Here is a 17,923-nt window from a genome sequence, read left to right as displayed (position 1 = left end):
TTTTTTGATGATATTAACAACCGACAAAATCGTTTTGTGCGAGACAAAGGTTAGAAAATGAACGGATGTGCGGTCATATACTTGCTCTATCCCTTTACGAATGTGAAAAAAGTTATGCGAATTATCAAGTTTATGAAGCTTGAGAAAACACTTTGAAAGAATGAAAGAGAGAAAGGGAGACAGATAGATAGACAAAAAGAGACACAGAGACAGTGTGTATGAGATAGAGAGAGAGGGAGACAGAGAGAAAAAGAAAACTGGCTTTACCGTTCTTAGCACGTCCGACCGGTTGACCGTAATCACTGAATTCGTTTTACTACTTTCAACTTTTCATGTTGGTTCGAGAGGCGTGTTGTGTTAGCGCACGAGCGAACAAGAGAACGAGCGAACGCGATCTTGCGAGTCGAGACATTCATGAAGTTATGTAAATATCGCGTGCGGCTTATTCAACTCGCCTTGACTATTTGTGGTCACTTTTCCGGAACGCGAAGGAAGCAAAACGAGCTTTGATTACATTGAAAATGTGTAACAAGCCCGACAAACATGCCCACTTCTTTTTTACCTTCCTTCTTTCTTTCTTCCTTTCTTTCCTTCTTCTTTTTTTTTCTTTTCTTTTTCCTTTTTTTCTCTTATTCCGTGATAACCGTGTTCATTGATGCTTTCTTCTTCTTTTTCTATTTTTTTTTTCTTTCTAGATGCACCAAAGGATCCATGGAACAAATGCACAAAGACTGTTTTCCGTTTTTTTTTCTTCCTCTCTTTTACTCTCTATCTCTCTCTCTCTCTCGATGAATTTATTCTATTCTCTATTCTATTTCGAATCGATCCCTTCTGACCGAATATTTTTTCAAGATCATTTGAATTATTGGCTATAGGAATAAGATACAAATCCTGTTTTGACCTAACAACGTGTATATATTTTTGCAGATTTCGAATTCGCTTTTCGATTTTACCGAGTATCGCGTTTTCTCTTTCTCTCTCTCTCCCCCCCCCCCCTCTCTCTCTCTCTGGCTTTTTTTCTTTTCCGCCTACATGGTTTATAAAATCGAAACAAATAAAAAAAATAGGACCATTCTTCTCGTACTTCCAATTTCCCGAATCTATAAGCAGAATATGGAACGATCGTTATGCTATCACGATTCGTTGCACGCACTCAGGGTGTCCCGATTATCCGAATATCGATCGTCTCTACGGAACTTTATCGAAGTATACCAGACACATTCGAAGTACCAATCATAAATATAGCAAACATAATATCTACGTATGAAGAAAAGAATGAAGAGGATGGGCGAAGGTGGGAAGAGAGAGAGAGATAGGGTGGGGGTTGAATAACCAAAAAGACCGCTCGAACTGTTGATTTGATCGGAAACGATAAAATTTATTCCAATCAACGATATACATATATATATATATACACTGCAAATTTCGAATTTCCAAATTTATTTTATTCGCTTTAACGAGTCTTTTTCAATCGAGTTCGTTCACTCATCATTCCAAATTTTACTCGTCAATATGTCTCATAATTATTAATGAAATTTTAAAGAAACGCTGAACGTTTTATCGTCGATCATAACAGTACGATAACACGTCCTTTCCTCTTTTACTTTCGCATGAATTTCATGATAAAATTTATTCCGTCCTCTCCTCCTGCTCCAAATCCAACCGCCTCTCGTTCCTCTCCTCCTCTCCTCCGTCCCAACTTCAGCCCACTCCAACTCTTAAGAGAAAATCTAATTTCCATCGCGAAAATACTCGTGCAAGCTCGACCGAAGAAGTTCGACCACCTAGACATGAATTCGTGATCGGTCGAACGATCGATCGATCGATCGATCGAAGGCGAACTCTCGAAAGGAGGCATCTTAAGTGATACAAATCAACGAAATATCCGACGTTACAGATTAATTTTAGATAGCTTTAAAGGAGTTTTTAGTTTCATCGTGTATAAGAAAGGTTTCATATATGAAAAATAGTAAAAGTCCGTCTAATTGTCATTTGCACGGACGTGAGAGAGAGAAAGAAAAAGAGAGAGAGAGAGAAAAAGACAGACAGACAGAGAGAAAGAGAGAGAGTACACTATTGGTCTGTCTTGTCCTCTTTATTCGAAAATCAGGGCATTACGACGCGTTTGCTTAGCAAAGTAAAAGTCAGGAGCTACATCGTGAATCGCTCGTATCGATGATACGTCCGCGTTCATTGTAAGATTTAAATGTCACTCGTGTTGTCCTATAATTACAGGCAGCGAGCATGCCATGCTCGCTTAACGGAGAGGTATACGTGTTGCACTCCAGGCGCAACATGCACCTTTCCGTGCATCTACCACGTCGTCAACGAGAAGAAGAACAAAATCAACAACTACAACAACAACTACTACTACAACTACAACAACAACTACAACAACAACAACAAAATCAAGAACAAGAACAGGAACGACAAAGGTTACAGTAACGGAGTCGACAACGAAAAGAAAACGAGTTGGATTCACGGATTGATTGGAATAACGAGCTGCAGTATCACGTTCAATGAAGTATCTGCAGTTATGATTATCGAGTAGGTTCGAATACTTATGTAAGATTTTACGTTTCTTTTTCTTTCATCCATACACCCCCTATCCATATCTTTCTATACCCTTTTAAAAACGTCCTTTTACAAGATCGCTTTTAAAATTCGATTGCTTTAAATCAGATCGAATCTTATTCGACTCTATTAAGATTGCGAACTCGTTTGAAATTACTATACTCGATCTTAATGAATGAACGTATATATGTATATATGTAAGTACATATTAGATAGATACGTATCTATTTATCTATCATTCAGAAGCTATAATGAAGTATGCCGTGAATATTTCTTCCATATTTTCTTTTTCCCACGTGTATTTTATTTTCTAATATAAATATACAGACGTACGTATCTACAGTGTCCCGCTAACGTATAATGTCGATCAGGATTATTATTAATATCTAATGATTTTTTTCTTTTATTTATTTATTTATTTTATTTTTTTTTTTTATTCTTTTTTTCCTGTATTAATCTTATTTTCAAGGAGAGCAGAGCCTTTTCGTAAGTTCAATCATTTTGATTTAATCCTAAACGCTTTTCATTCGAACGACGAAAAGTGTTCGTTTCATAATGAACACTTTTCGTTTGGGACACTCTGTAGTTACATGTACTGTGTAACTACGCATGTGTAGGTATCTACGAATAAATAAAAGCACGCAAATGTGCAGCGCTTAACAAAGTACCTGCCCGATGAGAGATTCTTTTTGAGGGGCTTAATTGTACGTTACGTGGTTGGAAGTGCATTGCGACGTCAATAATTAATATATAGTAGAACCCATTAGAGACCGAGGAAACGGTCCCTGTAGACTATATAGATGAACAAAGGAAAATGTAGATGATAATGTAAGAAAATATCTAGTTTTCATTTTTCGGTTCAAAATCATTAAACATTTCATCGTCTTTCTATATGACGATTTTATTTATTTTTTTTATTTTTTTATTTTTTTAATCGGATTTAAAATAAAATAAAATTTACGATTCGGAAAATATAATTCTTTAAACGGATTGCTTTATCGAATACATACGTCATTACGCGTATACTTATGTATTCATAAATATAGATAATACGCAACGTTATTTTATAACATATGTTACATTTAAATGTTAAATGTTAAAACAAAATGTCGATATATTTGATATAAATATATATACATCGGTATACGTCGACAATTTATGAATGATAACTTTCTTTTTTCTCTTTATTTCTCTTTTCATTTCTCTTTGTTTCTTTGTATCTCTTGATTTCTTTTTATTTCTCTTTCGCAATACTAAAGCTTTATTCTGTCTTTGGTCTTTCTTTTAATTTGCAATATTATTTTTTTTCCTTCGAACGGTACGTTTCGAGTGGATTAGAAATCGCACGTTTGATAATAAGGAAAGAAATCTTAGGTCGTTGCGAAGATCGAGGATCGTAATTGAAGAAAATGAAAATAAAAAAAAAAAAATAAAAAAAAACAACAACAAAAAATGTCGACGAAAATTAGCCGCTAATTCACGTTGGCGTAATTCAAGAGAAAATTAGATAGGACATGCGAGTAATTTTGAATGAACAGAAAAAAGAGAGAGAGAGAGAGAGAGAAAGAGAGAGTATCTAAAAACTCCCCCGCGGAAATAAAGTGGATACCCCGCGGCGTCGGCTGCGCTTTTCGTGGTTTGCACAACTAGATAGTGAAAAAGAGAGAAACAGATAAAAGAGAGAGAGAGAGAGAAACAAGCAAGCAGGAAGACAAAAAGAAAAAAGAAAGAAAGAGAGAGAAAAGCAAAAAGAGAAAGTGAGATAGAAAACATGTCTGTATGCTTGAATCTGAAATGTTTTTCTCTCTCTCTCACTCTCTTTCTGTCTTCTCTCTCTCTCTCTCTCTCTCTCTCTCTCTCTCTCTCTCTCTCTCTCTCTCTCTCTTTCTCTGTCTTTCGTTGTGAACATGCGAGACGAAGACGTTCCACCGAGAGAAGGAAAGATGAAGGTGATGAAACGAAAGGGGACGAAGAGAGCAGGAGGATTAGGGTGGTTTGCGTGGGGTGGCGTCGGGTTAAGTCCTCGTGGCAAGTGGTTACCCCTTTTTTACCTTCCACAGTTTGGTTATAGACGGTGCGCCAAGTGCCATTTACACCGTTGAAATGACTCTTTGACCTTATTTATTTTTGTGTTCCTAAACAATCGCAAGAATCGTGCGCGTTAAGCATCGCCAAGTTCCATCCTACTTATTAAATACCGTCGACGTATTTCTCGTAATAAAATGTCTATATAATTTCTGGTTTGGTTCGCTGCTTCGTTATGTAATACAACGGGCTAAAATAGGTAAATACGTAAGTACCTATGTACATACGTGTTTCGAATCGATTGTATTTACGTTCGACAGAAAATACAACATACGTGAATTTTTTTTTTTTCGATTGGATAGCTCTCTCTTTTTCTTTCTCTCTCTCTCTTTCTCTCTCTCTCTCTCTCTCTCTCTCTCTCTCTCTTTCTCATTCTTTCGTTCGATCTCTATTTTGATGCAATACGCTCGTCAAAAAGAACGCGACCAACCTCAGAGAAATAGCACGTTGGAATTTATTTAATTTTTTTAAGACTCGTGGATTTGCTTTGTCAGCAATACAGAAACATCCTAATGAATTAATTACGATATCGACCGAACGTAGTACCGTGCGATGAAACTTTTGTATGTAACTATAGATACATGTAGACATATACACGTAGCATTCAAGCCGCATACACGTATATACCTATATATAATTATATATACGTACGTGCATACGTTGAAATTCGTACGATCGCCAATTCGTACGATGGTTTCTCATTAACAATCGTAAATCAAGCCGTATCTTGATTTAACAATGACAAAATGATATAAACGTGGCCTTATTCTTCGTATGGTTTTAATTTTTGAAAAATAGCCTCAATATTTTTCTTTTTTTTTTTTCTTTTTTTTTTTTTTTTCATCGCACTCGAATATTCAGAAAGTAGATAATATTAAAAGGTACGTGAGTGCCATCTAAATCTACGAGCTCAAAAGAATTTCATCGTACCGAAATAAAGGTAAGAGCTATGACGCATAGCCGTACATATACAGAGCTATGTTAAAAGCTCTGCGAGGACTCCTCTTTCTCTGATTTTAAAGCGATTTTGGTAGTGTAAAACTAACGGTGGAACTCGAGTAACTTAATTTCCCGCAACGTCGGCTGTTCGCCATTATGCAATGCGCGTAAACTAAAACCTCTTTCTCTCCCTCTCTCTTTCTCTCTTTCTCTCTCTCTCTCTCTCTCTCTGTCTCTGTCTCTGTCTCTGTCTCTGTCTCTGTCTCTGTCTCTGTCTCTGTCTCTGTCTCTATCTCTGTCTCTGTCTCTGTCTCTCTCAACGAGCAAGATATTGACATCTTTAAACTCGTTATGACAAAGAGCAAAATCATGATGCCACGTGTCATTACATAAACTATAATAATTAACTCCACGGATATGAGACGTATAGTACGTATACACAATGAGATATGTATAGAATTATATAAACTTATCCAATTCTAAATACCAATTTAATCTATCAATCAAGAACACGAAAATTATTCGAATTTAATGAATCTATTGAATAACATTCTTACATATTATTTATTCGTTTATCGAAAAAAACAAAAGAAAAGAAAAGAATATATTCCTAATGGTACATTTTGTTGTTCGCATAAAAATTGCCCGATTTAATGCCCGAAATATTTTTCGGGTTTGCGATAAATAAATTTCGTTATTCCGGTACTTCGTAGGAGCACGGAAATTTCGAGATGATCTAAAAGGAAGGGAAAAAAAAGAGAAAAAAGAAAAATAAAAGACAAAAATAGAAAACATCGTACATTTTTTCGAGCTCTGCAATCCGGAGTTATACGCCCTGTTTAAATCGAGATCCCTTAAGCGCGTTTCTCTCGTTGGAAACCACAATGGCGAGAGCCACTCGCGATTCTAAGTGGAACAGACCACGAATTACTGTAGACAACGTGACTAAAGCCAGACGATATTCGACTTTACTGTAACGTTCTTTGAGTTGTCGCGTCTTGAAATCGTTTGAGAATCACTTTTTGTAATCTCTTCTTCCCCTAATTTCATATACTTATATATATGTGTGTATCTTATAAGTTGTAAAAAACCGAACAAAATTACAAAACGATTACCTCCTTCTTCTTTGATCGTAGATTCGATGCCACTACGAAGATTTCCAGACGTCGTGGGATGTAGTTGACCCCCTGCTGCCTTTCCAGCCGGAAAGAGAGAAGAACCGAGAGAGAGAGAGAGAGAGAAAGAGAGAGAGAGAGAGGGAGGGAGGGAGGGAAAGGGAAAGAGAAAGAGAAAAACGGGTAGAGAGAGAAAGAGAGAGAGGGACAAACAAACAGACAGAAAGATACAGATAGATGGAAAAAAAACGAAAAGAAAAACTCGTAAAGGTGGCAGATAAAAAAATATACAAGAAAAAAGAGGAGGAGGTGGAGGAGGAGGAGAAATAAAATTAAAAAAGTTTAAGAGGGAGAAAGAAGAGAGAGAGGATAGGTGAATATAAAATAATAAAAAACAAAAATAAAAATAAAGAATACGAAGAATCAAGAGTATCGAGCGAAGTAGAAGAAGAAGTGCGGTGTGCGGTGATTGACGCAAGTAGAAAATAGTTTGATGTATTTGTGCAGACGGATTCTCGAGAACGTTCGCGCTTATGCGTGCATGATAAGGGGTCTGTGGGGGCCCTCTGGGCTAGAGAAGGGTGGCTGGAAAGGTGGAAAGGAGGAAAAGAGTGGAAAAACCAGGCTCCGCCAGGCTGGAGGGTGAAAACGTGCCACCTTCTCTTTGGGAACGACTCGAGCTGGATCTCGAGGAAAGTAAAGCTAGCCTCATCGAAAGAGGAAGAGGAAGAGAAAGTGGAAGAGGAAGTGGAAGTGGAAGTGGAAGTGGAAGAAGAAGAGGAGGAGGAAGAAGAAGAGGAAGAATCGAGGAACTACTAGAGAAAGGTGGAAGAAGACAGGGAGAAAGAAAAAGAGGGAAAAAAAGGAGAAGGAGAAGAAGAAGAAAAGGTGGAAGAGAAGATAAGAGGTTGCTCGAATTGCTACCGGTGGTTGCTACTTGGCCAACGGAGCGTCGAGAGTATCGAGAGTCGAAAATCGAGGGTAGGTTTGGCTCGTTTGCCACGCGATATTCACTTCCTTTGACCTTTTTCTTCTTTTTCTTCTTTCTCGTATCCTCAAATATTTCATCTCGAATCTTATCTTTTCTTTTCCTATCGTGCTCGAGAAATTCCCGAATATTTATTTTTTTACATCATTTACGTTCACGATCTTTTAACAACCATATGTTTAACCCTCGTAGTAAACTCGATTCGGTATTTCGGATATTAAAGGTATTCGATAAGATTCAACGAGCTAATCCAAATAGATTATTACTTTTTTGTCAAATAAAATATTTAGATTGGTAGGTGTACTCTATAATTATTATTTTGTTTTGTTTTGTTTTTCTTTTTTTTTTTCTTTTTTTTTCCATGTTCATAAAAGAGAACTTAATTCGAATGATACGACCAATGTGATTACCATCAAAGTGACTCTCTTCCGTGGAAATTAACACGAATATCGAATTCGAATGTTTTTTTTATTTATTTTTCTTTTTTCTATTTCTTTCTTTTTTTTGATGAGAATCAATCTGATTTAACGAGATGACGATCTCTTGGATAGATAAAAGTGAGTCATGATTAGAGGTTGTAAATTAGAACGAAAGTCTCCGCGCGTGCACCCTTTTCCTTTTTTCTTTTTCTTTTCTTTTTCTCTTTCTTTTTTTACCCTTTTTAAAAGCACTTTAAAGTTTATTCGTACCGCGCCGGGAGTAAAGTTATAAAGAGAGTTTAGAGTTTACATTAAATTACACGGCAACTTCTAGCACTATCTTCGAATTATAATAATGTACTTGGTCTCAAGGAAATCGGATTTCGATTCGGAGTCGTATTTAAGCTTGCCACCTAAGCTGTCATTTTTTAAGACCTTCCTTTATCTTTCTCTATAAAGATATTCATTAATTGCCATCGTATCATTCAATTCTCTCGTTTATTCTCGTTGAGCCTTATAGATAACCGATTACAACGCGTAAGACATATTAAAAATAAAAAATTATTCGTTTTAATACCGACGACATATCGACATTTGAAACTGTTTCGATCTCTGTGATTTGACGACAAAAAAGGACTTTTTTAAGGGGAGAAAAAAAAAGAAAAAAAAAAAAAGAGAGAGAGGAAAAAGAAGAAAAGAAGAAAAAAAAAATAAAATACAAATTCCCTTAGAAAGAAAATCGATTTTGTTCGAAGGTTGATGCGCGTCCACGGGTGACACCGAACTCGTGCGGGAGAGTCCAACAGACATGAATATAACTTTGGCGACGGAGATACCCAGCAACGACACCTACAACGTTAGCAACGGTCTCGACTGCGGCGGAGAGCCATATCAGTATGGGATATTGGAAAGAGTTGGGATAGTGATTGTCGCGATCATCTTGAGTCTCGTCACGGTGATCGGCAACATTATGGTTATGATATCATTTAAGATCGACAAGCAATTACAAACTATCTCGAATTACTTTCTGTTCAGTCTCGCGGTAGCCGATTTCGCGATAGGTCTGATCTCTATGCCACTTTTCACGGTTTACACCGTGTTAGGTTATTGGCCATTGGGCCCATACGTTTGCGACACGTGGCTCGCCCTCGATTATCTCGCGAGCAACGCGTCGGTTCTAAATCTTCTAATCATCAGTTTCGATAGATATTTCTCGGTAACGAGGCCGCTTACATACAGGGCGAGAAGGACGACTTTAAAGGCTGCCATTATGATAGGTGAGTTTTCCTAACGATTTCTTCTTTCCTATCAAATTCGTGATAATTAAGAGATAAGTAAATATTATCGATTGAAATAAGTTGAAACGAAGAAATTTCATTAACGATCAGTCCATTTCTTTCGATTAGAATGAAGAACTTTTGACGAACTGTCTTACGTTGGGGCTAACGTGAAAAATTATAATAGTATATCGTTTTAATATTCTCATTTTGTTTTCTTATTAAATAATTAAATTTTGAGAAGAAACGTTCTCTCTCTCTCTCTCTCTCTTTCTCTTTGTTCTCTTGTTTTCTTAACTCATGTATTTACATACTTAATTTATTAATACCTACCTACCCTGTAAAATAACCAAGCTGTAACGTTAAAATTTCAAGATTTACGAAATAATTCCGTCGTAGGAAAAGTTTCGGAAACGTTCTACCAAAGTATGGTATGCTTATTATTTTTGAAAGCAAAAAAGGAAGAAAGAAGAAGAGAGAAGAAAAAAAAAGAAGAAAGAAAAAGAGATCCTCACAAAAGTTTTTTATATATTCAAAATCGAAAAAATGACGAGATTGATTTCGCTGAACGATTGAACGACGACGTGCGATTTTTTTTATAACATCTTTTTACACGTCACTTACATATACGGGGTATTATACTAGAAAAAGTTAACGAACTTAATCGGATTCAACGTCGATTGCGTATAAACGATCCTTTTTTTAATCCTCACGACGTTCAATATTCTTTCGATTCGTTTTTATCAACCACACGCCGAATTAATGATCCATAAACGAAAGATAAAGTTTACCGATACAATTCGTATCGTCGATACCGATTTCCCTCGGTTTGGTTAGTAAAATTATTCAAATAAAAAAAAAATATATATATATATACATATCTTCGATCCAGCTTCGATAGTTTTCCTCGTTTTCGATTAATTAAGATTTCAAAATGAATTTGTCCCGGTAAGAGGTTAATCCGATCCGAACAACCCGTCCGTTTAATCAGTAATCCTCTTCCTGCAAACCTGTTGAGAAGAGGCCGCCATGAAATTCCGTTTCAGTGATTCTCGAAAATTTCAACGTCTTTCGTTTCCTCTCATGGAGCGAAGTCGCTTCAGTAGAACTAATTACACGATTTCTCTCTCTCTCTCCCTCCCTCTTTTCCTCTCACTGTATCTTTTCCCTTCTTTTTTTTTTTCTTATTCGTTCCTGAACGGAATATTTAGTTGACACGCTTCTTCACATTCATATCATTGATATTATGAAGAAGTTAGTAAAAAAAAAAAAATAAAGAAAGAAAGAAAGATAAAAAAAGAAAAGAAAAGAAAAAAGAAAAAACAGAAACGTCGAGAACGCTAATTTTTTCGTATTAGCAAGAACCTCTCTCTCTCTCTCTCTCTCGCCGTAGTTACCCCCATTTTGAAACGGTGGAAACGAACAGCGGAATGAAACTGTTACGTTAAAAAACAGTTTCTCCGGTAAACGAACGTCGACATTTCGCGTTAACGCGGAAACACGTTTTATATGATATTTTATATATACCTTTATACGGTCCCGTCCGGGAACGGAGATCTTTCGTGATTTAGAAAAGATTTTATCCGGGTTGGAAGAGAAATTTTCCTTCTCGCTTTTAATTTCTTTTTTTTTTTCTTTCCTTCTCTTTCTTTTTTCCCTTCTTCTTCTTCTTCTTCTTCTTCTTCTACCTCTTTTTTTTTTTAATCGTTCGTTATAATTAAATCACAAGAAAAAACCAGTTAACAAATATTATATCTCCGAGAGACATACGTACATATAAATCGAGATAATTGAGATTCGTTCAAGTACGCTAAAAAAAAGGAAGAAGAAGAAGAAGAAGAAGAAAAAGAAGAAGAAGAAAAGGAAAGAAAATCAAATCGCGAGATGTTTGAGGAAAGAAAAAAAGAAAATGGTCTAAGAAAATTCATTCATCAAATTCGTAGAACGAGAAGAAGGAAAAGTTCTTATCTATCATAGTTATAAAGTAAGAAATGTCTTTCGAATTGAATTCTCTCTCTCTCTCTCTCTCTCTCCTTCTCTCTTTCTCTTTCTCTCTGCATGTTTAGGATGCGCGTGGGGTATCTCGTTACTTCTTTGGCCGCCTTGGATTTACGCTTGGCCTTACATCGAGGGCCAAAGAACTGTGCCAATCAATGCCTGCTACATTCAGTTCATCGAAACGAATCATTACATCACAGTCGGCACCGCGATAGCCGCATTCTATGTGCCAGTCACCGTGATGATTATACTTTACTGGCGAATATGGAAAGAAACGAAAAAACGACAGAGGGACTTGCCAAATCTCCAAGCCGGGAAACAGGATGCAAGCAAACGCAGTAACTCCAGGTTGTTGTGACACTTCTCCGTGTACGAAAGAACTATAAGCATGTATTGTGTTTGCTTTTAAACAAACTCACTTTTCAACGCGTCTCCTCGCAGTTTAAAAACGATTTCAAAGATTATCACTATGGATGATTCTGCATTGCGTAAGAACGAATAGCAAATTTTTGTTCCTTTTTTCTTATCTTTTCTTTTCTTTTCTTTTACCTTCTTACGACTTTTGTCTATCTCCGCTCGATTTCCTCTCGTTTACTTTCTCTTCGTATGAAATGCGAATCCGACTACGAATTGTCATGATTTTTGTGATTTTCTTAAAAAGAAAAGAGAAGAAAAGAAAATATCTTGAAACGTATTTACATCTATCTTTTCGATCTATTGAATTAAACGTAACGAGGAAATTTGCGATATTTCGTTCGGAGATACGATTACGTTCGGATTTTCATAATTATGATATATTCATATGTATTATTTAATTGTCTATGTACGTATTATCTTTGAAAATTACCGATGTAATAATATCCGTATTACTGTGCAACGTATTGCAAATGTCGATCCTGGATATATTAAATCGAACTATATAAGTTTTAAAAATATCTGCGTAGTGACGAGGCCTTAGATATGGACGATTGCAAGAGACCTCGAAGTGAGTCTAGTACAGGTGCTGATGACGTACATGCTCAACATCTCGCTGCTTCTTACATCGAGAGACATTATCCTGAATACGCTGGTGTAAGCATATACTTTCTCAATCTCTCTCTCTCTCTCTCTCTCTCTCTCTCTCTCTCTCTCTCTCTCTCTCTCTCTCTCTCTCTCTCTCTCTCTCTCTCCATCTTGATGAACTTCTATTCTCCATTAGGACAAAATTATAAAAAGAAAACGATGTTATAATTCTAACAATAAAATAAATATCCAATAATTAAAATAAAGGGTTAACATATTTCGGTATTCAATATAATGAACTAAAAAAAAAATATTCATCTTTTTAGGATCCAAAGTATCCTAATTTATTACAAGTAAATTAAGTCGATAGCTTTAGTTAACGTTTTTTATTTTCTTTCTTTTCTTTCTGCCTCTGCTTTTTTTTTCCTTTTTCTTTCCTTCCTTAACAAACATTTCGTTATTAATGAGTCGTAATAAAGTCATGGTGATTAAATAGCGAAAGGTATAATAGTAATTTAGTCATATCGTAAATTGTCGAATGCATAGTCATAGTAAAGTACCGCGCATGGTGTGTCCTGTGTGCAACTAGGAGAGTTGCACAGGCGCACACTATAATGACCGGCCCCACCCAGAAAAAAGACTTCTAAATTAGAGGAGCACGTACCTACTACATATATATATATATATATATATATATATACACATATATATAAGTATATATATATCTACATATATATATGTATTATATATATGTATATATATATATATGTGTATGTATGAATTATATAGGTGAGTGAAGACCGAATTATGTCGGTATGTTTTCCGATTGAATGAGGAGAAAATTCAAGAAAATTCATTTTAATACCGTTGCAATTCTTTAGTATTGACGAACGCAACCAGGACATTCTCGTGAGATAGCTCGGAGCTTCGTGCCCGGAGAGAGTGACCCGATTGTGTGAACTCCATGTCTATCACGGTTCAAATCCTATTAAGGACCACGCCGGGAACTCTGTTACAACGATCTCGGAATTAACGTCATCTCGACTATTATGGCGCATTGTAGTCAATCCCCTTCGGATTTATCCGATAAAAATAATCTATTTTTGATCTTGCCTCTAGGACGACCGATTTTTTTTTTCTATCACCCTAGAGTCATACGAGAATTTGCCAAAATTAGCTCGTGCAGTAGTATAACTGTTTTCGGGATATCATTTAAAACGATATTGATAAATTATTAATTAATTTTTAATATTATTATCAATGTACCATATTTCTCGAAATTAAACGAGATACCCATTATAGATAGACTTTTTTCTCGCATCTCGCAAGTTTTCTTCGTTTTACTCTTTTTTTGTAACGTACATGTTTGTTCCATTGCCATTAAATCCTTATCTTCTTTTTTTGGAGGATACAGGAAGATAATAGGGGAGAAGGGCATTCAGTTTCATTAAAACTTTATCTACTATTATTCTAATACTCTTTTTCAATCGAACGTCTAGAATATATATATACATATATATATATATATATATATATATATATATATACATGGATCATTAGATTATCATAAATAAATTATGATAATTAATCGATACAATGGATCAACGATTTAAATAATAATTAATGATTTATAATTAAACATCCGTTTGTCCAGAAGCATAGACCATTTTCATGGACGTGGCTAAAACTATGGTGCATCGCGTGGTGGCACAGTGGTCGCGAAGACGAAGAAGAAGACGAGGATGTTTGTGGACCGGAAAGCAGTCGTACAGCTCATGGTTACGAGGACACACTTACGCCATTGTCCGCGGAAACACCATTAACAAGCACGGTCTCGAGATGTGATTCCCTCAGTGCCATGCATTCGACGGCATTGACTATCGAAAAGACTGTTGGCACCGGAGAACATCTAGAGTCGAGAAAGTCTGCTCGATCCGGCGAACTCTCCACAAAAAGCATCTCTAGCGACTCCGTATGTCGTTCAAATATCAATCTCGATTCATTCTATTTCTTTTTTTTTTTTATTTTTCTTTTCTTTGCCTTTTCTTCCAAAAATTAGAATCGATAAGAATCAAAATCGGTCTGATAAGAATCTGTTTTTCTTTTGATCTCATTTTATTTCATTTCATTTCCACACAACTGTTTAGGATCTGTTAATAAGTTTCCGTCAAACTTTAAGTCAGACTATTTTACGATTAAAGAGATTGTTCAATGTCGAGTCATAATTTTTTAGATCGGCTTAAGATTCCTCGATAAAAACAATGATCGTAAAATAATTTTAAGCTCGTCGTGATTTTTATATGTTTTGCAGGATAGACACGTAAATAAATACACGAGTCAAACAAAATGCTAGTCCGATATATAGCAAAAGAATTTATTCTATTTGAATTATTCGAAGGATCGTACCGTAAGATGCTCGTTTATTATTTACGACATTTTTCTTTTTTCTTTCGTTAGCTTTTTTTTCGCAGACACGTACTCGAGTAAATAACTAAGTACTTAAGTTACGTCGAACACTGGAAAAAGAAAAAAAAAAACAAATGGAATTTATTGGCTCCGTACCAATATATATATATTCCTTTTTCTCGTACGTTCACTCAAACATCGATCTGTTAATCCGTCCGACTGTGAATCTAATCGACGTATAAATTTATTAGACTATTAACGGTCTATTAAACGGCGATTCGTCCGTTGACGAATATGTTGACCGACGAATCTGTTTACTTAGACGACTATCGATCCGTCGGATTATTAACTTCTCGTTCGTAGCTTAATTTAAGTGCTAAAACAAGTGCTCGCTACATCGTTGCCTTCCTCGTAATATTGGATATTTGCGATCGACGCGACCAAGGTACTCTCTTGAGTTTCCGATAAAAATGTTTAAGCTAATAACGATCGATCAGCGTCCTTACCGTTCTAATAAATTTTTCTTCCCGACTTTCCTCCGAGTCTCTTCTTCCATCTTTAAAACGAGACATTACCGGAAAATAAACTCTAAGATAAACCGTCCTGTTATCTCATTGCTACTACTTCTAACGATTATACTAATATTTCATTTGTTTAATCATGAATTTTAACAACCTTAATAAATAAATTCGTAATAAGTCGACGTGATTATCGAATAGCATAAAGCAACAGCAAAGTAATATTTTCTAATATAGATTTTCCGTCGCGAATTTTCTTGATATTGCAAGAAAAAAAACAAACAAAAAGTAATAATAATAATCATTTCTGTTAAAGATCGATAGGACGTTAGATATAAAATGATATAAAAATATACTTCATATTAATGATCGCTAACCGTCGTGTCATTTTTATCATTTCGCAGGTCTACACGATCGTGATAAATCTTCCAACGAGGGAGACCAACGGTGGCAGCAAGTATAGCGAAGTACGGCCAAGTATAAAGATGTACCACGAGGATGCGGTGACCTTTCAGTTACACGGTACGATAGAAGACGAGGAGACTTTGACAAGTCCGTCATCGATGATCAGGCGTCCCTCGCAAATGCCGGACATAAGGATACCATTGAGCGCAAAGAATATACCGAAGACTTTACCTGCTGGCAAGGGTATACTTAACAAGGATAAACCGAATCAAAAGAAGAAGAAGAAGATACAGGAGAAGAAGGCCGACAGTAAAGCAGCTAAGACACTCTCTGCGATTCTATTGGCGTTCATCATAACGTGGACACCGTATAACATTCTCGTTCTCCTTAAATCGATCACCGCCTGCTCCTGGTACATACCCCAACAATTGTGGGACTTTGTCTATTACCTTTGCTACATCAACAGTACTGTGAATCCAATGTGTTACGCTTTGTGCAACGCGGCCTTCAGGAGGACCTATATGAGAATCCTCGAGTGCAAGTGGCACAGTAGAAACAGAACCGCGGTCGATAGAGGATGATGTCAGTAAATACGAGTGCTTCGAAAAACAGAACTGAACGAAAAAAAAAAAAGAGAGAAGAAAGAGAAAAAGAAAAGCGAAATCTATTCCTATGTAACATCCACGTTCTTCTCTCCAAAAAACCACTGTCCTTAATGTCCACCCCGACGCTTTTCCTTTCGCCGACAAAAGGAAAAGAGTTTACATCGAAGCACCGTACCGTTCTCTTATTACTTTTACCCTTCGCAATCCCTTCGATCCCTATAACCTCTTCCTTCCTACCTAGTCCGCGAAAAAAATCTTCTTTTTTCTAAACGTGTTGTTTCTCTCCGAGCGCACGAATCGAACGAGGAAATCGAGCTGCTCGACTTTCGGAGTCTTAACAGATATTTACCAATTATAAACTTGCAAAGTGAACAAGGAGAACGGAAAAGAAAAAAAAAAAAGAAAAAAGAAGAAATCGTGTAATACGGGAAGATACTCGGAACACTTTTCTCTTCTATTTTAAACGAAGAACGATCGAGGAACGCTCGCGATATAAAAATGTAAAGAAAACTTGTTTCTTTCCTTTCTCGTCGTCGTTATTTTACTTATTAATTCTAATGGACTCCGAAAGAAAAATTCATAATAATGAAGGAGGATTAATTAAGCTAACGAAACTATACGCAGCACGATTTCCGAGTTTTGAAAGTAACGCTAATCGTGGATACTGCCATGAACATAACGTTTTATTAGTACCTCCTTGTGCCGATGCGAAAAGCAAGGTATTCGGATTATTAAACGTAAACACAGACGCACACACATACTCACACACAAAGAGAACACGTGTAACACTAACACGAATTAATCTACGTACAGATAAATGCAAAAACGTTCGGACACACCGCACGTGACACTCAATACACTTATACATAAGTAACATGCATATATACATATACATACATATACATATACTGGTACTGATTTAATGAAATCAGTCCGAAATTTGTCCCGCGAATCATGGCCGGTTTCTCCACAAATCGAGAAAAAAAAAGAAAATAGACAGTAAAAAAAAAAAAAATGGTCCTCGTAAGCGTTTTGTTTCTCGAGATTCTAAAGATTATATAATCTTGGAGGCCGGCATGGAAGAGCGGGTAAAACGCTAAATCGCACAAAAAAGTATTTAAGTCTCGAAAAATATTATATACATAAATATAATATATGAAAACGATATACCGTAGTCCGATCGATAAAGCGAAGTAGATGAAGTTCTTCTCCTTTGATCGGGAGGGAGGGGTGAGAGCGAAAGAAAAGGAGAAAAAGAAAACAAAGAAACAAAAAAATATATATAGAAAAAAGCGACAAACGTAAAAAAAAATCGAAAATTAACACGAAATTCATCGATGTACATTTTAAACAAGTAGTAATTGAAGTATAAAACATACGACGTACACGTTCATACATACATACATACATACATGCATACGTACATTTATACATACACACGCGCGCGCATACACACACAGAGAACAGAACGTACACAGAAACCAAAAGAAAAAAAAAAAAAAAAAAAAAGAAAAAAAAGAAGAAAAAAAATCATTGTAAATGAGTGTTTTAAATGTAATAACGTGATGGAAGGAGACGATACAGACGAGAGA

The 17,923-nt window shown here is 36.1% G+C and overlaps 1 protein-coding gene and 1 long non-coding RNA gene across 6 annotated transcripts in view; both read left to right on the top strand.

Moving 5' to 3' along the window:
- Positions 1-2,496, top strand: part of LOC122631125 — a 15,151-nt gene extending 12,655 nt beyond the window's left edge. The window contains exon 3 of the long non-coding RNA XR_006327626.1: positions 2,236-2,496. This is a non-coding gene — a long non-coding RNA (uncharacterized LOC122631125). The remainder of the gene's footprint in view (positions 1-2,235) is intronic.
- Positions 2,497-7,103: 4,607 nt separating this feature from the next.
- LOC122631122 (muscarinic acetylcholine receptor DM1) lies at positions 7,104-17,591 on the top strand. 5 transcript variants are annotated; one of them, XM_043816414.1, is made up of 6 exons: positions 7,104-7,694; positions 8,876-9,397; positions 11,464-11,743; positions 12,340-12,466; positions 14,055-14,369; positions 15,726-17,591. In XM_043816414.1, the coding sequence occupies exons 2-6, from the start codon at positions 8,929-8,931 to the stop codon at positions 16,305-16,307; spliced, it is 1,773 nt and encodes a 590-aa protein (XP_043672349.1). In that variant the 5' UTR covers positions 7,104-7,694; positions 8,876-8,928; the 3' UTR covers positions 16,308-17,591. The 5 variants fall into 5 exon arrangements, with proteins under 5 accessions (XP_043672349.1, XP_043672347.1, XP_043672348.1 ...); XM_043816412.1 differs by having other exon boundaries at positions 14,052-14,369; XM_043816413.1 differs by having other exon boundaries at positions 11,464-11,746.
- The last annotated feature ends 332 nt before the right edge of the window (positions 17,592-17,923 follow it).

This window comes from Vespula pensylvanica, chromosome 8 (assembly GCF_014466175.1).
Source record: "Vespula pensylvanica isolate Volc-1 chromosome 8, ASM1446617v1, whole genome shotgun sequence".
Taxonomy (NCBI): Eukaryota; Metazoa; Arthropoda; class Insecta; order Hymenoptera; family Vespidae; genus Vespula; species Vespula pensylvanica.
Note: the sequence above shows the minus strand (reverse complement) of the source record. Positions and strands in the feature narration are given on the sequence as shown.

What these genes read in the sequence shown, in the direction of transcription:
- LOC122631122 (XM_043816410.1), top strand. Translation starts at nt 8,929, where the DNA reads ATGAATATAACTTTGGCGACGGAGATACCCAGCAACGACACCTACAAC. An exon ending in AAAGGCTGCCATTATGATAG is followed by an intron (nt 9,398 to 11,463) that starts GTGAGTTTTCCT and finishes CTGCATGTTTAG; the next exon opens with GATGCGCGTGGGGTATCTCG. An exon ending in AAACGCAGTAACTCCAGGTT is followed by an intron (nt 11,747 to 12,339) that starts GTTGTGACACTT and finishes ATATCTGCGTAG; the next exon opens with TGACGAGGCCTTAGATATGG.